The following is a 24,289-nucleotide window of genomic DNA, read 5'->3' as shown; positions in this document are numbered from 1 at the left end:
CCAAAATGTGTAGACTTGAATAATTTTTTCTTTTGAATACTGTTTAATATTTTGTCTTCTTTTCTGGTAGTAAGACTTGTGAGTGAAGAGCCACTAGAAGAGAACATTCCTGATTCTTATTGCTGTGATGAGGAAGACAGGCAGTAAGGGGAAAGATATCTTGGGTCAGTCTGTTTCCTCTGTTCTTTTCTGCTCTTCCCTAGGAGCTCACACTGATTCTGCAATTATGAAGTATTAGATTTCCTGCATGCTGCAGTTGAACATGCAGAGGAGAAAACAGCTCTTGGTTACCATCAGAACAGTTGAAATTTTTGCCATGGCACGGCTCTTGGACATTTGAACTAAGAATGTTTTCTTGGGATTGCTAGATTAACTACATTAACTACCCCATCTTGAATATTTAGAAATGAATTGTTACTGTTTCCTTTTGATATTCTGAGAAATACACTGTTCTACACCTTTTGAGGTGAAGGCAGCATGAAAGATGGAGGAAAAATCAGACAATGTGGGTGTTTTAAGACTAGCGTGTAAATGCCAGTGAAGCTCCATAAGGAGCAAATATGTTGGATCTAATTCAGCGTGGGTGTATTTGGTCTGAGCTTAGTTTTGTGTAGCATGTTCAGTCTGTGAGAGTGTCGATGGAAGATAACCTCCTGCTGTGGACTTGTTAGTGTTAGTAGCAGTGTTAGTAACTATGCAGTTAGTAAGGAGCTAAGAAATTGATGTCTTGGAGGTTGTTGACTTTTTAGACTAGAAAGAATATAGTTTGAAACTCCTAGAAATATGGCCTGATAATTTTTTTTAGTTTTGATTGACATAATTAGGTAAAAGCAGAAAGATTTTGTCCCTCTGTGTGAAAGAGAAAAGAGGAAAAGTGTCTGGATTATTGTTAATAGCATTTATGTATTATGGCTCAAAATACTTTCATTTAACTTTATCCTTTCACTTTGATTGTTTTATTTACACTTAAATTATGCAGACATCCATGTAGTCAGCTTTCACGTTACTGAAAGTTTTTCTTTTATCACATGGGTTTGTTATTTTTCCAAGAGTTTGTTTTCTCTGTGGAAGAAATTCTTAATTGAATTGCGAATATGCCAGTTCTGTTCAATGAGTCAAGATACATGTTGTCTTGCATTAACTTGTAAGAAAATAAAATGCCAAAGACCAGAATGCTGTGTTCTAAAAGAACGTGTAGGGTGCCCTTCATCTGGTTTTTGGAGCAGCTTTACTGTTCCTTGGGTCTTCTCTATGTGATCTCAGTTGTATTGTTACAAGTAGACAAGGACAATTAGCAAGACCTCTGCCTATCTGTAGTAATGAGAGGATTTAGGATGACTTATTATTTGCTCCCAGATCAGAGAGAGCCAGATTTTAAATGCATATTTTGAAAGTAACTTTTTTTTCCTGGGATTGGGGCATCTGTAGTAGTTTTTCTTTCTGAAAATAGTTGCTTACTGCATCTTTTATTGCCTTTGCTCTTGGAGATGCTGCATTTGCATCTAGAGCACTTTAAAAAATTACTTTGACATCATGAAGCACTAAGTCGTTTTCAAGGTGTTTCCTGTTTTAGGTCACATGAATTCTGGGCACTAAAGCAGTTTAATTTCAGATTGATTACTATGGAGGTTTTATGCTTTTTAGTGTATGCTTAACATGTTAAATTAAAACAAAGGCACAACCAACCAAGAACAGTGAAAACCTACACAAAAATAGCAGTTATGTGTCATGGGGGGGGGGGGGAGGCTTTGCTGAGTGTGTCGATCAGAAGTGACAGGGGAGAGTGTGATTCCTCCTGGGGTTATCAGGGAGAAAATGAGCACAGTGATGAACTGTGTGCTCTCTTGTGGAAAGCATTCAAAGCTTGTATGGTTGCACTGTTCCTTTTCCTGCTTGAAATGGAAGTGCTTGAAAGGACATTTAGTATTTCTTAACTGCACAGACTTATATTTTTATTGTTCACTTTGGCATTTGTCTTTATCGAGATGGTTTGGGAAGGTTTATAGAGCCATGCATCTCATACAAGTGAAGGGTTTGAGGGGTGACAGTAGTCGTGACCATCATCCACTGTCACAGAAACACCGGAGAAGGGAACATTGAATAGAGTGATTCTCTTAAAAGAAGGAGCTGCTTCTATGTGCACTATCAATTGATCTGTAGTGGACAACCTGTGACTGTGCCTGGTTGCACACTTATGAAAAACATCTCAACTTGTAGGAGTAGTTTGATACCTCGCTTTGCATGAGGCTTTCTGTTGATCACTGTCAGCCTAACTCTTGCTCATAGTGTTTCTTTTATTTTCTTGAGGGCTTGTTTGCACTGTTTAAGTGGTGTTGCCAAAGATTTATGTTTATGTTGGTTTGTGCCTTGAACTCTTTGTTGTTGCGAGGTTTACCTGATTTATTTTGTTTTTCAGAAACGTCAGAAGTTGAGCATTTAACACAAACATTTGAAGGGCTATGTTTATATGCAATTTCTTCTGGTTAGAAAAGCTGTGCTCCTTTGAATCACACTAAGCTCTGGCTTTGTGGTTTTAAAAGGAAAAAAAAACAACCAACCAATGAACCAGAAGTTTGACCTCTTCTCAAGTTAAAATATCCCAAATGTTCATCTGGGCTAAGACTTTGCATAAGGTGTTCAGCATGGGTATTATGTTGCCCCTTTGCTGCAGTATAGCAAGCAAATGGAACTCTGTTTCTTTACTCCAGGATGGTTTTTTGAGGCTGAGAATCTCTGTTCGCATTCTGAGAGATGAAAAATCTGATACAAACTTCTTATCTGTGAGTTATTAGAAAGTGAATCAAGACTTCTGGGGGATTAGAATGAGCATGCAGGTGTGTATCTGCTACCAGCTGCAGAAGGACCTTGGGCTTTTTTGTTAGTTTTTTGTTTAGCATTGGTTATCATGACTCACCGGTGGTTTGTTTCACTTCTGAAAGTGACTTTTCTTTTTCCTTCTCTCCTGTTTCTCTTTAATTCTCCATTCTGGGTAGAATTACATTCTGCCAGAATAGATGATTGTACTTTTTGGGAAGTTTTGTTTAAACAGTTCACTGGAAAATCGTTCCTAGTGCTGACATCGATGCAATGAATTCTGCATTTCTACAGAAGGAAACAGACTTATTCTGTAGGACAGGGTCGTGAGACCTGGTTACGTTTTCCCAGGTGAGAACCAAAAATGACTGCCTCTCATCAGGTGCAGAGACGGCACTGATCTAAATAAGAGCTGTGTTGCTTCCTGGCTGATGATTGGGAACAAGGTTTGCTGGGGTGGACGAATGTGAGTTTCCCTCAGCTGACCCTTTGAAGATTTCACTAAAACCTGGTTTAAAGGAGGAGGAGGAAACGTGCCTATGAGCTCGCATACTGGAGACTTCTTTTAGACAGTTTATGAACAGTATTAAGATAGGATTGCAGGAACCCCATTGAAATCATTCATGTGCTTTTCAAGAAGCACTTCAATTCTGCCCTGATGTGGAAATCTAGGTTTAGAAACATAACAGACAGAAAGAAAAGGTAGAGTATTTCGTGAACAAAGCAAGAAAGCATTCCTTTTCCAAGGCTGGTAGGAGCTACAATGTATCTTGCTCAATGATAAATGCCCTGCATTCTGTGCTTTTTCTTTTTAACTTGTAGAAATAAATCATTAAAATAATTCTTGGGGTTCTGCCTCTTCTTGTCATATCTTCAGTGTATAGCGAACCTTAAAATGTTTTCTCTTTTGGTGCTTGGGATGATCAGTATTTCAGATGTTTTTTTTGCCTGTGTAATGTTAAGTATTAAAAGTATCAATGCAACAGCGGTGTTAGTGTACTTAACAAAACATGTTTATGAATTCTGGCCTGATACTGTGCAACAGCATTTTGAACTAGTTTAAATAAGCTGTCTTTGTAAAGGTTATTTGTGCTTTTGTACAAACAATCAAGGTTTTTGAAATACTTTGCAAGGCATTTTTTTTTGTTGTTGGAAAGTTCTAATTCTAGGGCATTACAATACTGATAAGCATTTTCAGTTGTCTTTAGTCAGAAAAATAATTTTGGTGCAAACATAAAGGTAACAAGAAAACCTCTTGCATGTGAAGATCCATTTCTTCTACACTCTTGCTTTCTTCTTCTGTCTTCCCCTATAGTGGCTCCACATCCCCTGTATTACACTTCTGTAGTAGTAGTGCTGTCTAATAACAAACGGTGGTTTAAACCTGATCTAGTTTTATATGTTGGGTTTTTTGGGGGAGGATGGGGTTGGCTTTTGTTGCTTCAGGGTTTTGTTTTGTATTCCATGCTTAATTTTGACTTGGTAAATAACTTTCTTCACTGTTTTGAAAATTTAAGTAGTATCATGCTTTTTGCTTAATGCAATAAATGTCAAGCTTATATATCATAGCTAAGGTGAATGAGATGGTTTAAAAGCAAGGCCTCGTTAAATTACAGTAATTTCCACAAGCCTATTCAACTACATAAATTGTGGAAAAGAGCTGACTAGAAGATAGCAGCTCTCAAGAAAAGGATATGGAAGTTAAAATAGAGAGATGAACATGAACCATTATATCATCTTGACTTAAAAAAAAGAAAGAAAACAAAAAACAACTCAAACCACAAAGCCAAAGAGAAACCCAAAATCAAAACTGAAAAACAAAACTAAGTAACAATCCTTTCTTTACTTTCTGCCAGTAGTCGTCTTCCTTCTCTTATTCAGGAACCAATATCAACAAGAGATAAAACCTTGATTATAGGGGTATGGTTTTGTTTTATAGCCAAGAATACTGCTAGGCATACTTACATTAAGGTTTCAGTTATCCTCAGCTTCATTAAAGCTGCTGGTTGATGACCCGAGTCTTTGAGTCTGTTCAATAGCTTTGCATGCTGAAAAGATGTTATATCCTTAAACTGAACAAGAAAGGGAAGGTTTTATATTTTTCCTCATCTAAATAGAGTTGTTAGAGTTGCAGAGTGTGGGAATAACTGTCTTAGGAACGTTTAATGTATCAGTGTCATGCCTTGAAGTCAGGGGATGAAATAGATGCTTTCTTGATGTCTTTTCCAACTGATTTTTTTTTTTTCCTAAAAAAGTTCTGATACTTATTACTGATCCTGTGATTTAGGTTTTTGAGTTCTGCTTATCAGTGGAACCTTGGGATGTCTGATCTGAGGAAAAAGATGTACTTAATGCAATCTAATATTGTAAAATCTGAGGAAGGTGCTTGTGTTGTCATAAGGCAAATTATTTATTACCGGCAATGCATATAGATAGTGATGTTATTGAGGAATTGGTGGAAAGTAGGTGGATCAGAACATTCTAATTTTATTCTAACTTTTTCCATGGATGGCCTCTTAGAGTTGACTAATACAGAATGACAGAGTGGTTGGGGCTGGAAGAGACCTTTGGAGATTATTTAGTCCAGCCTCCTGCTAAAGCACTTCCTTATAGTAGGTCTCACAGATGGGTTTCCAGGCAGGTTTTCAATATCTCCTGAGAAGGAGACTCCACCACCTCTCTGGACAACCTGTTCCAGTGCTCTGTCCCCCTTGAAGTAAAGAAATAGTTCCTCATGTTCACGTGGAACTTGCTGTGCTCCAGTTTCTACCTTTGGCCTTTTTCCTGTTGCTGAGCACCACTTAGTTTTTCAACCTTTTTACTGTCATTTAAACAACAGACTGTACATCCTTGTGAAGAAGATTCAAAGAATTTCTAGGGGAATGTTTGGTACAGGGATTTGCTGCTGAGGTTTTGGTTTTTATTCTTTATTTTTTAAGTGAATGTAGAGACTTGTATTTATGGAGCATTTATCTTTGACTGGAGAGCAACGACTCTGTATGCTGAGCTAGAAACTGAAATGAATCTGTTCTGAGTTGTTCCAACCCTTCTTACTTAGTTTAAATGCATTAGATTCTTTGCAGTTTCTTGTATGAATTGTTTGGATAAGGCTGTAAATTGAAACTCCATCAGTGCTTTTGTCAGAGCCCAAGATACATTTTGTAAGAATAAGGAGCTGCTTTGTTGCAGTGTTTTCCCTGTTTTCCCTCTTGTGTATTGGTGCTGTGCTCTGGCATCATTGTAAACAAAGCATTTCAGTGTCCTTTTATATTTAAAATATAAAAAGTGCTTTGGCCATGGAATTTTAGGAGAATTCTTTAGCGTAGCCAGTAATAAATCAGAGTTCAGCTACTTCATTGGGATGCACTGGAATATCTTTTGTCTGTGGAAAGTTGCCAAAAGGGCAACTCTAATATTCTGTGCTGTGCATGAAGTTTCTTCTCCATTTCATTTCAAATTGAAGTAGGATGACGAGGTCTGTGCTGGCATGTGACTTAACTTTCTGCTGCTTACCAAAAATCTAGCCATGGTAAGGAATGCGATGTTGCTTATGATGAAAATGAGGAATCCAGGAATCAGAAGCAGAATATTCATGTATTCTCCAAGCTAGAAAAACTGTTGTGGTAATAGTAATAACAACAAAATCTTACTAATAACACTTCCAAACTGAGCTGGAATTCTTACAAGTAAATACCCCAAGCATGTAGAACAGCTCAGGAAGGAGAGACATTGACTGCCGTTGGGAGACGTTTGACTTCAGATTTTAATTGAGTAAAAAATCAGTTTGAGTCTGTGTGGACATTTGTTTGCCAGGTTCGCTGCGAGTTCATCTGCATTTGACATGCTTCACTTCTGCTCCTTTATGTGAAAAGAATTTGGCATACATAATTCTAAAAGAATTACTGAGCTGCCTCAGTCTAAAAGCATGAATAATTGTTTAAACTGTCCAAAAAACTCTTGTCTGTATCCTATTAGCAGGATTATAAATTAAGGAGGAACCATAATATCAAATATGCACCGTATATTAGATCTATGAGTTGGCATCAGATTTAGAACAATGAAATGCCTTTCTTGAGAAGCTGGAGGATATACAGAAATTTCAAGAGGATGATTGAAAGTCTTATTAACTCAGTCTAATTAACCTCCTTTCTGTACAAGGTGAGGCGTTCTATGCTCCGAGCAAATGATGAGAAGTGTAAGGGAAGTACCGAATTGAATCAATTTTCTTTTAATGATAAATAACCCTTCTAGTCTGGTTAGATAAAAGTAAACACATGTGGACTGTGGTTCTGCTTATACTGTGTGCCAGGACTCAGCTCAAAGTGAATTCTTCAGCGGAGTTATAAACCTTTGAAAATTGCTTTATAATGGAAACAGTGACAGACCATTAACTACGGTAGTATAAATGCATTACTTTAACATATGTTACAGTTGTCCAAAGTTGCCAAACACATGAAAAAACAGCATGCGCAGGAAATTCAGGGAGGAGGCTTCTGTGTAGCTTTAACTAATTAATGGCATGACTGAGTGCATGCTAATGTTTCTCAGACACACAGACCTCGACATGCTGGGCAGGTATCGTTCAGGGACTAGGAAAGATTTGACTGTGGTGACACTGACATGACGTTCTGAGTGCTGTACTGGAAGAGGACCAAGAGGGACATGATGTGTTTAATCACCAGTGCAGTTAGAGTGCTACTGAAGCAGATACGTTTTCTGACTGCCAAATCATAAGAACTTCTAAATGGGAAAGATATGCTGGGTATGCTGGAAAGTCTTGTTAACCAATAAAAATGCTAAATCATACTTAAGCCACAAGTGCAAGCTACATTCAAAATGAAACATCTAATACATGTGTTCTATATTTTTTCTTCAAATTCCTTATTGTTCCAGTTCCAAAACACAACCTAAGAAGAATTATTTCCAAAAGTTACTGCTGTTCTTGTTTGTTTGTTTGTTTTCTTTTATAGCTATGAGGATTATACACCTATGACAGAATTAGGCTTTCCTATAGTGCAGTGTATGAATCTGCCCATTGGTGGATGTTTGTATTAGTAATACTAGTTGACTATTTAAAATGTGAAGGAGTTCATACACTATAGACCAAACGGGGTGTTTTCTGCTGCCCTTTAGCACTTGTGTGAAGTATTAGTTCTTAGCGTTTCTGGTTTGCCTTTTCATCTTTCTTCTTTAAAATGCGATTGGGGAAGCTGGGAAGTGCCTGACTGCTGGAAAATGTAAGGTTTTGTTACAAAACCTTTGGTATTTATTAGGTAAGCCTATCCAAGTTTCTTGGCAGAAAATTGTTTTCATTAGGAAGTCTGAGGATGCTGAGATGAAGTGGCATTGTATAATGCTTTTAAACTCTCTCCTAGTGCTCTGAGTTTCAGCATGTAATTTATTCTAGAATCTTCAGGCTGAGATTCTCTTTTACATTCTGCCTATTAGAACCAAGTGTGATACACCTATCAGCCTGAGATTTTGGGGTAAAACTCTTTGTTCTCTGTCTGTGGCTTTATATTGTTTACTAGGGGAAGGGAAAGGACTTCAGTGGAGACAGAAGAGTAGAATGGGCAGTACCTCATAGTTGTATGCTGCCAGATGGCAATAATTAAAAGGAATAATTAGTAGAGCAGGGTATAGAATTCAAGTAAATAATTTTCAGTGCTTTCAGTGGGATAGGTGACGCCATGCCTTCATAAGAACATTACAAAAGTAATATATGAAAAGGGAAGCAGAGCAGCTGAATAAGAATCTTAGTTCTTTTGATTTTGCCAATTAGTTGCAGTGTATCAATCTACAGAAGTGGAATAATGTTATTTTTGGTAGTCAGTTCCTCTCCCTTTCTGTTGTGTGCATTTGGTCTGAGGTGTGGTTGTTGATCTCGCTGAAGTTAAGCTCTGGTGGTGGCCTCTGTGTGCATCTATTGGTTCAAATAGTTTCATTTGCTTTGGAAATTTGTATGTGCAATAATCCAAGTGAGGGATGATCTAAATATGCCGAAGTGAGGTTTTTTATTTTTACCTTTACATATGAGTTTTCACTTGAAATATAAATGTACAATGAATTCTGGGTTGACCTATTTCTGCAGTTCCTTCCTTTTCAAAGCCTGTGTCATTCACTGTTACTGCTTTCAAGGCTGTGTTTTTAAGGCAGATTTTTTCTGGTTTTTTGGATTTTATTTCTTTTTTCTTCTGGGAAGTGGAAGTATTTTTAAATAGCTGGGATTTTTTCAGACCAAGTTTTGTCAAATAGTTGTGTGAAATACTTCTGAAGCCTCTGGGATTTTCCAGCTGGTTTGAAGCTCCCCTGCCTATAATTTGCTCTGCCACTTGACCTTCCAAGCATTGCTTCACCTCGTGGTTTCCAAATCTACATAATTTTTATCACCCTTTAGTTAAATGGTTTCTTTTTGGCAGATGGAAGTACCTTCAAGTAAGGTTTAACTTGTATTCTGCCTCTAAGACAATGCGGTTGTATTTGACTTGGTTTATCCATAAATATGAATGTCTTTCTGAATACCAGCTTAAATTATGTGCAGGTGGAGATGATAGATTGCTAATACAGAACTGACTGTAGGGAAATTGTAGATATAAAATATGTACTGCAGTAGCTCTGAACTAAATGCTGTTAAGCATGAAGCTGACTTTTATGAGGGAAACCTGGGAATTACCTTAATGTCTCATTAAAACCAGTGATTTGATGACTAATTCATAAGCATGTTGAGTATCCCCAACCTAACTGTAAGAGGAGGGTATGAAAGCGTTGGCTATTAGTCCGAAGGCTTGCAGTCTGTTCTTGCCAGGGTTAACTTGGACTTTAATCTCTCTGTGCCTTATTTACCTTTACTCTCATCGTTGTAATGAATTTTCCTAGAAATCAAACATGTACTGAATTTCCTAGAAATCATCTGCTTCTTAGTTGCATTTTGCGTCTGTGTAGTGGAAACAAAGTGGGCTGTACCACGACCACCTTATGTCATGATCCTTTTCTCATGTGAGCATTTCAAATGAAATTACCTTGAGAAATAACCTGTATTCCAGATGTATATTTGAAAAGACTGTCAGGAACATGGAAATAAATAAATCATTATGATTAATATAAAACAACAGTATGGATAGGAAAGTTTACATGGGGAGAAATAGCACATGCAGGTTTGCTCAGTTTTAAGCGGCTTGTGAGAGCAAGGAGGAAATCCTAGGTAAGAGAGGAGGGATTTGCAGTGTAATAGAACACCATTAAATGTGTGCTTTACTTGACAGACATTAACACATCTCTCAGGTAATACCTCCTGAACTTGAAGTATCTACACTGCTTGTATCTATACTGCACTTTCCACAAGGGCTGATGGTTAATCGGAGCTGTTACTATCTTACTATTGGTTTATCTGCAGTGACCTCTGTGTGGAAGAAACTAAACAAAAAATAAACAACAACAAAACAAGACACTTCAAGGAACAAGAAAAGCAGTCGAGGTTCTCATCCAGTGTTGCAGCCTCTGACTAATCTGTATGCCTTAAAAAAAGCACATAAAGGCATCTGAAAGTGAACCTTGAAAGAATAACAGTGAGCTGAAGTTGTTTTGCTTGCCTGTCCAATAGCACTGTCTTTAAAAAAAAACAAAAAAACACCCTGTGTTTTTGTATTGAGTAAATGGCAGCCCATTTTTCTTTCTTTCTTTTTTTTTTTTTTTTTTTTTGCATGGCTGTATGTTCTATTTGTGCATTTGTGTGTGGTTTTTCATTGTTAGTATGTGGTTAAGTAAGTATTATACGAGGATTTGGATTGATATTTAACGGCTGAGATGGTTGATGGAAACATATGTCAAACATATGTCATTGTCCATCCCGATGTCATCAATATAAACCATCTGAACTCTACCTTTCTTTTTCTTTGCTTCCCCTGGGGTTTAATGGCTTTGCAAAGAAGCTCCTTCCTGGCATATTGAGCTGCTCCAGAAGGTCTAATCCATAAGCAGTGAGTACTGAACTGCAGCACACTAATGCTGTAGGTGTTGACTCACGGTGCTGTTCTTAATTGCAGTTCTTTTGAAGGTAGAAAATCTGTGCAGACTGTCAACATAGATATTGAATCTTTGGGTATACACCACTATGATATGTACTTGTATGGCTACAAATGCTGCTCTGCTTCTCCTGGGAATTAACTTTTCTCCTGTGCACATACTGTGTTTAAAACTAGCTTTCATGTGTCCGTGGCTCTTGCAATAGCTGGCAAATGCTTATAGTCTCATATCTGCAGTGTACTATGTTCTCCTAGAACTCTTGAGCTTGATGTAAACCAGCTTTTAAATGTGCATGAATTGAAAAGCATCTGTAATGTTTTCATGTGAGTAATGCTAAGATCTGATTGATTGAGTATGGATTTACTTTTTAACTGGGAAGTCATTCCAAATGTTCATTTGCAGGCTTGGGGGAAAAACTATATAATTCTAATAGGTGTAATCTTTTGTGATTTAATTGCTTTGGAGAAAAAAGAAAATGAGATTTTTGCTTTGACTCTTGATTCTTAAAGTTTTATATTGTTCAGTGCAAATCTTGTCTCAAAATTCTGTCCATGTTTGGCTGGAATTAGAAAAAGGTGTAGGTAGCTTCAGTTGTTTTTAAGTAGACATGTTTTTATAGATAAATACATAGTTAATTTGCCTAAGTGAGATCTTCCTGGTAAGAGGCTGCCCTGAGGAGAGTTAAAAAGGTCTTCTGAACATGAATGGCTTTGGTAGAGCCTTACCTGCCAATGTGTGCTTTCAGGCCTACTCAGGATGATACTGATGCTCATAATGGCGTTAAGGGAATGTTGAATGAACCAAATATTGGGCAGTGTGCACAGAGAATGGGCTGTACTTACCTAAAAACGTTTCAGTGCTTAGAGACTGTGAGCATGTTCTCCAGGACAATTTTGTAAGGGAGGTGTGATATTAGAATTCTTTGTTAGCTGCGGGAAACTGTGTGAATTCGTTGTAGTCCTCGAGAGGGCTGTAGCCTTAACTTTGTTTTTGAGCCTGCTGATTTTCTCTGAGGTTGAACACTTGTGGCATAATTGCGCGAAGCTTTGGAGACATCTGGGTGACTTCAGATGTTGCTGTTATTCTCCAGCTGTTTTTCTCTCAACTGAAGGTTACTGCCCTGAAAGTTGAGCCACATTAACAGATCGTATGAACTATCCTAGTCCATGTCAGTGCAAAGTTAGCCAGGTTACTTTAAATTACTGCTGGGTGCAGCTGAGGGTGGTGATGAACAGCTTGAGGTAATAACTCCTTCAACCATTCCAGCTAGAATTCCAAGAGCACATCTGTCTATGTCCTTATAAGTTCAACATCTAAATCTCTGTACTGTAATACTGGATCCAAGATTTGTTTCGACTGCAAAGCTTTTGCCAAGGAGGACTTTAATATTAAAGCAGAATGTATCTGTTCTTCCTGTCTGTCATTATTGCCATACAGCAATAGATAAGTTCAGTAAGTGTACAGTATCTACCTTAAAAGGTAGACTGAAATATAAAGTAAATAAATGTAAAAATTGTGTTTTAAAAACTCTGTAAATTGGAAAGAGGTTATCAGATGAAATCTCTTCCTCGTCCCTGTTCCTAATTTTGCTACTTCTGGCCTGTTGTTTTTGATTCCTGGCTGTGTAAGTTACCGCGTCTGAAATTCTCTGTATTGGTTAGAATGATAATGAATATGTTAGCTCACTATTTATTTATTTATTTTTTTATTTTTATTTTTATTTTTGCCTCAGGTCCAGCAAGACTATGAATCTCTGTTCCAAATGCTTTGCTGGTAAGTGCACTAAAAGGCTTTATGGTTTTTGTTGGGTTATTGAAACCACATTATTGATGTCTCCTGCAGGGTCTTTGCATGGGTTTTCCTTCCTCTGATGTATATGCACAATCAGATTTTCTCACTTTGGTTCTTCATTTATTTGCCAATCAAGAACCTCTTGTGTAAATGCACCGATCAAACCTTGCTGTTGAAGGTCATGGAAGTCAGGAACAGCCTCAAACTACAGTTCCACTGTTAGCACAGCACCAATATGGATAATACTGCTCTCAAAAATGCATTTCTGAATTGCAATTCAGAATTTTTTAGCATTTATTTTGTAACATCCTCTGAAATGTGATACAGATAAAGAGCAAAAAGATGCTATAGAAAAGCTCACTTCCTCTTTATTTTTATTTTTTTAATACGTAGCCTTCGAAAATTAAATCATCCATAGCTCATTAGTGGGCTACCTACCATTGCTACATATTATTTTCTTTTATTGCTACCATCCAAGGTGTTAGGAATTGCTATTGACCTTTTTCTGTTAGCATCTGCTGGCTTTGTCTTCCGGATTGTTTTGTGCTATTGTTTAGTATTGCAAGCTTGCTTTAAATTGTAATTAAAGTGGTATCATTGCTCGTGATTCTAATTTCTCTTGGGGAAACAGACACAGTATTAAAAAGATGGGGGAAAAAAATATGAAACTGCCATTGGCTTGTCTGTGAAAGATTTGCTTTTAGAACTGAAGTTCTAAATGTTGAGCTTATGCATTTTTTGAATTTATTTTATAATAGTCATTGATTTCAATGCAAAATTGGCAGAATCTTTGAAACTTAAGGGGGTGCTGCCCATGCCCTCCTCCTTCCTACTCTCATCCCGCTGCCAAGATAAAAACTGCTTTTACAGAGGTTTGTACAACAGTATATTTTGACTTGTGGATTTCAGATCTCAGATTAAACATCACTTCCTCAAACAAAGACATGGAATATGAAGATTGTCCAAGACTATTCAGCAAAATTTTGTATAAATTCCAATGGCTGTTTCCTAAAGCTGTGGATCATGGGAAGAAATTGTTAAGAAAGTGCAAGCCCTTTCAATATACTCTTTCCCTCTACACCATAGAGAGATATAAATTATTAGGTCTTTGGTTTGACTCAGTACTGTAGTGTTCTTCACAACACTGGAAAATAACTTGTTTGCATAACTCAAAAATGTGGATTTGCTGATTCTGAGATAACAGAATGGCCCATACTTAATATTTTGTGTTTTTCAGTGTACCCAAAACTTTGTAACCATCAAGCCAATCATTAAACAAAAGATGTTGTTTCTTTTATTGCTCTTTATTTGCTTTTTGAGAATCAGTTTTTGTTCCCATTTTTTGACTTCTATAATTCTCCTGAAGAGCTGTTCCCTCTAATCAAATTTGTTTTCTGCTGTAAAAATACAAGGTGATATCTAAGCATGTGTGATTTAGGAAAAAAATCCTGAAGTTCTTCAAGATTTTATTTGCATTTATTTTAGCTTGTTTATACTGAAAATATTTTTAGCATAGTTTTACTGAGTTTCCAACCACAGTATTGAAATAATGACACATACTGTTGTCTCTGTAAACTGAACCACCACAGATAGCAAGAATTTAGGCAAGAAAGCTGATGAAATATGTTTCGAACCATTCCAGGCACTCCAAGAATATAACGTGGAAAAGAAATTTTGCTTTTTTTTTTTATTATTTTTCTTTTAATATGATATTCATTCAAATGTATTGTAGTATATTTGTATGCAGGGTAAAATTGGGAATTATTTCTCCTGACCACCATTTCCTTTCTCTTTTGTTTTAGAAAAAAGAAATCCACACAACGAAAAAGGTTAGTGACTTCACTAAATGGCCTTTTTACTTTCCTATTGCAGATGTAAGGGATCTAATCTAGCTTGTTGTTTTGTTTTAATTAATTCAGGACATATGCAGCAGTAAAGCCCTTTGCATTTGCATGAGCTTTATGTTCTTATATAACTTATGGGGGAAAAGGTCAACAGGTCAGCATGGGGTGAAAACAGTGTTGGGTTTATGTTGAAATATGAATTATTACATGGAACCTTCCTGTCTTTACTGTTTTCTCAGACCTTCTGAAGCAGAGCAAAGGGCAGTCATGGGCTGTCAGCGTACCTTCTTGTTTGACCAAGTACTAGCGATGTCTCCTTTCTAATCAAGATGAATTCACTAGAAGTAGCACAGAGACTGAAACTCTTTGTTTCAACTATTTGTACATCTTAAATGGAACAGGAGAATACTTTTAAGGTGTTTTTACAGAGATCAAGTTGTTAAACTCTTGGTGACAAGAGGGAGTTGGTTATTTCAAATACATAGAATCCTTTGTCCAGAAGGAACTAATGTATTGGTATAGAACTTAAAGGGACATTTAGCTCGTTTTGTACAAGGGCAAATCTGTTGTTCCTCGTGCTGAATTGTCTGGTGTGTAAAGATACTTAAGTACTGGAGAAGAGCTTGAACTTTACTGTCCTCTTCAGCTCTCTTTGTTTCCTTCACTCCATTTGTCTGTTCCAAGAAGGAATAGCTGGTTCGTTTTGTTTAAGCCCCACTGGAAGTATCAGACTCTGAAGTATTCGAGAGCTTTTCTTAACATCATTTCAAGTTAATTGTACTTCTGCAAAGTACAATGTTCTGCCTCGATTTCTGTGCCGAACACGTGCTATCAATGTTACAAAATCTCCAGGTACAGTGCAAATGTAATCTTGCATATTAAATTGCATCAGATAAATTTACTTTTCAGATGGTTGAGACATAGTTGTTTCAGACTTCTTGCACATTCCAAATACAAACACAGTAAAGTGTAGGTTTTACTTAATCAGAATATAAGCTGTTAAATGGAAAAAATGGAAATTACAGACAGAGCATCTGCTTTAGTGACACACTGCCTAGTAGTGCAACCTCTGTAGTTTCAATACAGGCTGCTTAATCTGAACGGTTAAAATGCAGAACAGCAATGAGTGAAATTTTTTCAAAAGTGTTCTTTATTAATCTAGTTTTATTCCTGTTATGCTTAGGGAAGTTGTGATATCAACTTCAGATAGGGACACTGAATGCTTATGAAAAGCCACTTCTATGAGGCCTACCTGCTTTCAGGTAGGAATTCTGCAAACATTCACAAAAACAGCACCTGGTGCAACAAGAGCTCAGTTTTAATTGGAGCCTGTGGGAACAGTCACAGAATAAACTATTACAGAGGGAGAATAAATATTTAAATACAGAAAACTGTAAAGCTAGACTTTCTACTTCAGTAGCTTGAAAAGAAACAACGAATCTGGGTTCTCACTTTAATCCATTTGATCCATTGGGAGTCTAGAAAGTTTAATTTTCGTGATGTTGCAGTCCATATTGGCCAGAGGGATGCAAGAAGTAGATTTCAGGTTGTTCAGTAATGTGTGAAGCTAAAGGTAAGTGCAGCACTGGATGGCTCAATGGGCAGATATGCCTGTAAAACTGGGAGATTGTGAAATGGTGATTAGGATATTCACAGATTTGTGAATCAGTTTCATAGCATTTCTATTTTTTATGTGATTGAAATATTCTAGAAGTGTATGTTCATGTCTGTCTTAATCCAGCTGTGAGTTATGTTCTATGAAGGACTTGTTAGGTAAAGAATTTTAATCTCCTTTCATAAAGGAAGGAATCGGTATTGCTGACAATCAGCCATGTGCTTGTCTCCTTGCCAAGTTTTGTAACTTGAATGGTACATTTTATTTTTTCTTGTGTTTGGAGATCTAATGGGAGGAATAAAAGTGAGTACTGATATCTCCTATGTATCATCTGATTCTAGAAGTAACAGATTTGCTAATCTCTCCGTACCCTGAGCTCACTCAGAATGAGGAGTTTACTGTATGCTTTTATTTAATCCTTCTGTTTTGCTCAGCAGCTGTTTATTTTGTCATACTCAAGTCATACACAATTTTCAGAGCTTACAAAATCTTGTTTCTTTTCTGTGACTCAGAGTCACTTGAATAATGGAGTTTCCTCTTTTCACTGTCTTTGTAAAACCTGGGACTGATTCAGAACGCTGCATTATGTGGTGGTGACAACACCTACTCTTAAGGATGATGTGGCCAAAAAAAAAAATGCCCTAAACATCCCTGCCTTGCTTTTAATAAGCTGCTAACTTGTCCATCAGTCAAGATTTCAGGGTACTGAAAACCTTTTCAGAGCTTGCATGTTGTATGTTGCTAGTTCATGTTTTGTGTTCTTTGCTGTCTCCTGCTGCATGATAAATTATACTCATTCAGCCCTTCTCTTTGTTAATTTTTTGCTCCTAAATGAATAATTAATCTGTCACGCTTTCATTTTCCATATCCTTGTTCTATCATGTAGTACTTTATTGTTGGGAAAAGAGCAAGAATCTTCAAAAGTTTAAAACAAACTGGAAAGAACCATACAGTAGTTCTCTTTACCTGTAAACAAAACGCATCTTTTTGCAAAAAGGCAGCAGGATGTTGTTTTTTACCTTTGCTGGTTCCTAATGGAAGCTGGTGCCTAAATCTCTTTCTTCATTAGGCTAGAATTTGTTGCTGTAGCCATTTCTGGGTTTGTATTTTGAAGTACAGAGGCTGCTTGTTACAAACAGCAGCTCTCACTGACTAGCATTTGAGACTGGTAAGGATGCATCTTTGAATTTTATTGTACATTCAGGCTTGAAGCTGAACAGTTCTTTGGAAAATTGTGTTGCTGTTTGAAGTAGCAATAAAAACACTGCTAATTTCTAGAACACCTGCTGGTAAAGAACTGCAGCGTTCCAGATACAAACATAGATGATGCTTGGCATGTACTTAATTTCCCTTACTCTGTGCCCAAGGAATTTTTAAGAGAGGGAAGACTGGTAAGATATCTTTTCCCTAATATAATTAGTAAATTTGACAAAGTCAGATGTATGCCAAACATTTGGAAAAAAAAAAGAAGTCATTAAATGGAATTAAGCAAATAATTGGATGAATAACTTCAATCTTCAGCTGGGCCTCACGTATTTATAGGCTTGATTTACACTGCTGACCCCAAAGATTATTTCTACTGCATTATTCTGCAGTTTTAAGAAGTGCGAAGATCTGAGTAATAGCTGTGGTTGGGTTGTTAGAACACAGCAATATTTTTATCAAGGAATGGGAAAGGATTTTGGTTTTTACTTCTTTTTCCTGAACCTGTCTTAAGGTTTTGGTGGATAAATATGAATTAATAGGGGAAAATGAATTTGTTCAAGTATGGTTGCTTTCAGTTTAGAAATAATTGTTTTAGTTCGCTCAGATATGGTCCCATCAATCAAATCATCCAGCATAGTTATGCTATGTGCTTCTAGTTTAATAATATGTATAAATTGGAAATGAGGGAGAGATTAATTTCTGACCTTCTAAACTTGCTGTGCTTTTAAGTGTAAATAGAGATTAAATTTTATGCCATATAAATATACTAACTTAAGAGGTTCTCCCAATGAGAGGCATATTTCATTTCTACCTGTATTGACATGGCATGGAAGTATCAGAGTTCAAGATTTCTAAGCTGTCTTGTGTCAGTATTTGTTGCATTTTGCTAGGCATTCAATGGAAGGACTTTAAAGGCAGCTTCATCTGCCCAGCACTGGCCTATGTGAAGATGTTGTACAGAGTGTAGGCTGTCAGTGGGGCCGATGCTTCAGCTGCTGGTTTGATTTCCTCAATTATTTTCTCCTTGGTCTTCCTCTTTCATCTTCCCCTATGTAAGTATTGGGATGCTGATGTAATGCTGATGGAGGACAGACCTATGAAGCATTTTCTGTTTCTGTGTTTACAGAATGGTTAGTGGAAGGAAGAGAATTTCTTTTGCATCTGGCACTCAAAGTGTTTCTCAAAATAGTTCAACTTTTTCTTCTTTCAGGCTGCTACTAATGTCAAGTTAGTTGAGATTTTTCCAGTGACATTTGAAAGTGTTTTCAGCATGTAGCCTAGGAAAATTGAATGCATTTTAATTAAGAACTTCAGTGTTTTTCAGACAGTGAATCCTGTTGGTTGACTATCCTGTAGGAGATTACGGGCTGTTCTATTGGATTGCATCTTGCTAAAGTCACAGCCCAGTAATCTGGGGTTCATTTACTCTCTATATATACATGGATTACACTCAAGAATGCAACATCTCAGTGCTGGCTACCTGCAAAGACTGCCAAATATACCTAAGTAAATTTTTTTCTCTAATTTGATTAGCTAACATTGATATTTTCTTTATCTCAGAAGGTTGCTAGGCCCATTGCACAGACTGACAAGCAGACAAAGAGCTCAGTCCATTATTTTCTTGAACTTCTGTTATTGTTTGCGCTGTAGTTCTGTTTTCTCTTACTTAATGGTAAAGCTGGTTTCTTTCTATTTCTTTAATATCTTGTTCACCTTCTAACTCATAACCTTTCCAAATGACTTGTTGAAAAAAACAGCTGTAATTTAGTCCCATGTGTATAGGTTCTGTGATTTAATATATATATATATATTTATTAAAAAAAAAGAGATATGACTTAAGTGCCATGATGTTCACACATTGTCAGCATGAAAACAGAGTTACCTGTACAGACTGTGCAACCCACAGGTTTCATTTATTAAACCCGTGTAATTCTATTCCCTCTCATATATTATGTATGCATTTATAGGAGAATGTTTTTCTTTTTTTCCTTTTTTTTTTCTTTCCACACTTAGCAATTTATTTGAGTTATAGAAAAGTCTGTGTGCTGTTTTGTTCATTTGCTCGTTTGGAAACCTTCTGTAGTTTATAGAGACACTAGTGATTTGTTCCTTAGCCTCCCTGTGGAGTTTGTTCCATATTACAATCTAATTCCATGTCTGTGTCGTGCACTCTTGAGCTGTTAATTTGTACATTTCGATGCAGTTTGTTTCATCGTGTTTTTGTAATCCAAACTGAATGTAACGAGCTGTGTGCTTTGGGGACCCAGCCTTGCCTTGCCAATTAGAACAAGTGGTTACTGAGAGAGTGCATGTTTTAAATAAAACATGGCACTGCTGCGTGAGACCAGCAGGCTTTGGGGAATAAGGGAAGCAATTTAACTCTTTCTCTCTGAGAAGAGAGGTCAGTATCAGTAATCACATTTTAGAAATGTTCAACTCATTCATCTGAGAAGTCTGATCCAGATTCATGTTTTGTCTTGCAAATAAAATATAATTTGTCACCGGAGACAGTGTTGTGCAGTACTGCATATGGAGTATTTAGAAATGCACAAGGACAGCTGTTGGGTTTACTGCATGTTTTTTAAGAGTGTAATCATTAATGCCACAAGAAAATAATACAATGCTAAGAGCTAACCTTTCTATTTCCCTTTGTACTGCTACTCAGCAGGCTGAGGTTTTGCAGGAAAACTGCCAGGTTGTAAAAGAGGTAGTTTAAAAGGGATTTTACAAGTGAAGTAGAAAATATGCATACTAAGGTTATGTGCTAGGTTAGGTGACCATAAGGGAGGGTTCGGTGTTCTGCCATTCCAGCATGCTGTGGGAAGGGATACCACTATGACCATCAACATTAATGTTTGTTACTTGTAGAAATTATCCACCATTCAGTTGTTGTTTACACAAAACTTGGTGAGTTCAAACTAAATGCAACAAATATTATGTATGTTCATTTTATTTTTAAATACTCTTCTTTCATGCATTCCACCCCCACATTTTCATTGCTCTCTCTTCACTTGAATTGGCATATCCTTTGTGCTTGTACACCTTGGAAGAAAGAAGTTGCTGTTCAGCAACAACCTTCAGCTAAGGACACTGAGGGAAAAAATTTAGGTGAACAGTCATGGTGGTTGACTCGGACAACATTTCAGCAGTCATTGCATACACAAGCAAGGCAAGGCCAAGAAAAACCTCCCTTGTGAAAACCTTCTGGCTCAGCAACTAGATGTAAGGGGGAAGTACAGCTACTTGTAAAGGTGATTTAAGCTGTTAGGTAAGCAGACATACAGGACAAATGTGATCTGGGTAATAGAACAATATGTAACTGATGACTTCTGAATTGTCTAGCCGATTTATATGAAAGGAATGTGGTCCAGCAGCTATACAGCTAGCCAACCGCTCGAGATCTGATTTCCTTTTCATAGCCAACGATCATTTTGTAGGTAGTAGTCATAATAGGCAAGTCCTCTTTTTTTTTTCCCTTCCACTTGTGTGACTCCATTCCTCATTAGTTACTGAGGGATGTTGATATTTCATTGCTTTACTGAAGTGGTTATGAAGTTTAGAAAAAAATAGTCTAGTGTTTGTTACAATAGTAGTGTTCATCTAAGGTTTATTTAGAGCTTCATCTTGGGAAGTAACAAGTTATTTTGAGGAACAATATTTTTATTTTCCTCTTCCAAATTGGCTTGAAGTAAGCATGCCATTAGTAGATATTAAACTGAAAATTGGCTGTCTTCAAAGTTAGTCAGGCCTCTCACACTGATTAAATTGCTCAAACTGAAATAGAAGCTCGATCCTTCATTCCTGCTCTGCCACTCTACATCTTAACTCTGAGCATAATGCAGATTAGAATAACAACTCTGTGTCAGATGTTATGGAACAGAAAGGCAATTTGATTGCACAAAATCTGTAATTAGATTGATTTGGTCTATTTATGCTTTCACATCCACATATTGGCCCCAAGGTTCATGTCCAAGTAGTCTGGCAAAGATAAGCTGTGCACTACATGGTGAGCAAGGTGTTACGGCTGTTGAATCCACACTGTGATAACAAATTGACTTCCTTTTAATACCTTTAAGGAATGGATGCTGTGTTGGACCTTTTGCTTCATTATTTCGTCTTAACCCGTAAGAGGCTGGTGAGGCACTGGGCTGGAGCAGGTTGCCCAGATGCCCCATCCCTGGAGGTCATCCAGGCCAGGCTAGATGGGACTCTGGACAGCTTGATCTAGTGGTTGGCAGCCCTGCCCACATTGTCAAGGCTGGAAGTGGTTGGGTGATTTTGAAGGTCCCTTCCAACTCAAGTCATTCTGTGAGTCTCTGAAAATTCTCGAACTTCTTTTCCTTCCTTTCAGCGGCCACCCTATGGTTGCTGTTCTGATCTTCTTGATGCTTTTTATTCAGTATTTTTTATTCTTTATTTGTGACATCATATAGCACTGTTAGAATTAATGCATACTTTTAACTATTGTAAAGCTGCTTCATCTGGAGCTTTGAATGTTCTACTCATTCTGAATTTGTACCAGTCTTCATATATCTATTACAAAACCTTGTATGTTCTCAGAGTTAGCACAGGGAGAACTACTCATGCAGTTATATGTATATAACACAGCAGTAACCATTATTTTTTAAAAAACATTGTTTATGCATGAGTTTCTACTTAATAGTGTATGTAAAGTAAAAAGCATAATCACAGAATAATTTAGGTTAGAAAGGACACTTAAGATCAAGTCCAACTGTGCTGTAATTTGTGAGCAGCCTTAATCTATGTGAAAATCTTCAGAGGTGTCTCATTAGTAGTTGTGTTGTTTTCCTGAAAATGAAAACATTTGTAACCACACACAGCTTAAATGATACCCCTTAAGGAATTTGTGTATGAAAGATGCTTGGAGTTGGTTGATTTTCATCCTGATGTTTGTGTTGATTCAGGCTCAAAGACAAAATAAATAAATATTCAGAATTCCTGAAATCTGGCCTTAAAATACCCGTGTATCCCACAAAGTACAGAACCATGAAATCATGAGTCAGGAGTGTTGATTCTGAGCTGCTCTGATGCCACCAGGTCACAATTTTGACCTAAGCCTGCTGTCTCTGTAGTGACCAGCAGAAGTGCTGAAGCATAATGAGCAGTCCAGTGGCATCTTTGTTTACAGAGTCCAGCAAGAAAATTTAAAATGTAGCTCTAATGATGTTCTTCAGTGCATAGTAAAGATTTTTTTCTCTCTTCCTTGCATTAAAAATTCCATGGAACAAATTGAGAGGGAAGCAGTGGTTTGTGTAATTTTAACCACAGCACCGCTCTAGCTTACTTGAATAAATGAGTAAATGAAATTAACAAGTTTCTTGAACTTAGCGTAAGAGGAGAAAACCTGGGAGATTTCTAAACTTTATCTATTAATGCACATTCACATATGTTAGCAGCTCAGCAAAATTAGTAGCAAAGCCACTTGATCTCAGTTCCCAAATAGCAGGAGATTTTTCTTTTGGGGTTGAGGCATTTATGATTAGCTCCCGGGGGAAGTCATAGTGAATTACAAGCAGCCAGTAGATCATAGAATCATAGAATTACTCAGGTTGGAAAGGACCTGAGTCCAACCACAACCTAACCGTACTACTCTAACTAAAAACCTTCCGCTAAATCATGTCCCCGAGCACCACATCCAAACGATTTTTAAACACATCCAGGGATGGTGACTCAACCACCTCCCTGGGGAGCCTATTCCAGTGCTTAACAACCCTTTCTGTAAAGAAGTGTTTCCTGATATCCAACCTATGGGTTGGAGCATAGAGCAACTTCTCTTCTCTATAAGCATTAGAGAAGAACAAAAATAAGCTTGTTTTAACAAAATATGTCTCAAGGACTTCTGGTTGGTGTTTGCTTGTTTCCAGTTGAATTCTTTTTATCTTAGGTAAGTCTTGTTTTCAGTGAACTAAATCAGGAATAAAAGATGTACTGTTGGTTTTTGTGTACATTCTTGGCTTTGCTCTTCTATACAAAGCCTATGTTTGTTTTGCCCTTCTTTTACCTGAAAACCCTCTTCCCCCCCCAGTTAAAAACAAAATAGAAAAACTCCAAAGCTACAGAAATCCTCAACAAACTCCAGTCCTATAAAAGGTGTCTTTGGAGGTAAGTGTGGGTGCCTCATGAATTTTTAGGCTGAAATTGAAATATATTGGTGTTATCTCCCACTGTGTTTTATCTATGTTTAGTATAGTTTTATACGCCTTAACAGATGAGCTGTTGTTCACCTTTATTAATGTATCCTGTCCTGTAGTATGTGAAGAGATCGGGAGTTGATCTCAGTTTAGGTGAGTGCACTATTTCACAATGACATTTTCTATGTCTCAGCAAATTCCGTGCATCACTTCAAGCCCTCGGCGTAACTTTCTACTGAAAAGCTTTGAGCAGCAATTTCAAGCTACATTTTGACAGCTGTGTTTTGTATGTTTGTTGGTTTCTTTTTAATGGGACTTACTAATATATAGAGCAACTTGTTATATGTATAAATAGTCCTAGAAATCTGGAAGGCTTTAATGGGTGTTTTACATCTATCCAGTTGACAAATATAGCCTTTAGAAATATTCAAGCATGCATTGTTTCTCAGTATTATTATTTGTAATTACTATTTTCGAAAAACAGAACAGTTCTAACTGTAAATATTTAACTTGAAATAGAAGCTTTTTTGATCATCAGTATGTGAGAAAATCAGAGCCTGGTGTGTGATTGTTAGTCATAGGTGACTGGATGGGCACCAGAATTAATAACTTCTTCTTTTAAATTGGGTTCTCAAATCCATGAGCACCTGAAACAAAGGTCATCTCTAAATCCAAAACAAAGATGGCTAGCTCTGGCTTTCCACATCAGTGAAGCTGGTAGCCATGGATATCAATAGGTCTCTGGTACTTTTCAGTGTTTTTTTTTTTTTCCATTTTTTTTCCCCTTCAGAAAGTTCTTGTTGGGTCTCAGATGAAACAAAAATACGTAGGAATATTCATCAAAA

General features: G+C 37.1%; 1 protein-coding gene across 1 annotated transcript in view; it reads left to right on the top strand.

The window, feature by feature from the left end:
- ZFAND3 (zinc finger AN1-type containing 3) overlaps window positions 1-24,289 on the top strand; it is a gene marked incomplete at its 5' end in the record, with an annotated part of 124,073 nt that overhangs the window by 20,368 nt on the left and 79,416 nt on the right. Inside the window, 2 exon segments of the mRNA NM_001323243.1 lie at window positions 12,569-12,609; window positions 14,430-14,456. Of these exon segments, the coding sequence (NP_001310172.1) occupies window positions 12,569-12,609; window positions 14,430-14,456 (68 nt within the window).

Source organism: Coturnix japonica, chromosome 3 (genome assembly GCF_001577835.2).
Source record: "Coturnix japonica isolate 7356 chromosome 3, Coturnix japonica 2.1, whole genome shotgun sequence".
In the NCBI taxonomy this organism is placed as follows: domain Eukaryota; kingdom Metazoa; phylum Chordata; class Aves; order Galliformes; family Phasianidae; genus Coturnix; species Coturnix japonica.
This window is presented reverse-complemented; position numbering and strand designations above follow the sequence as displayed.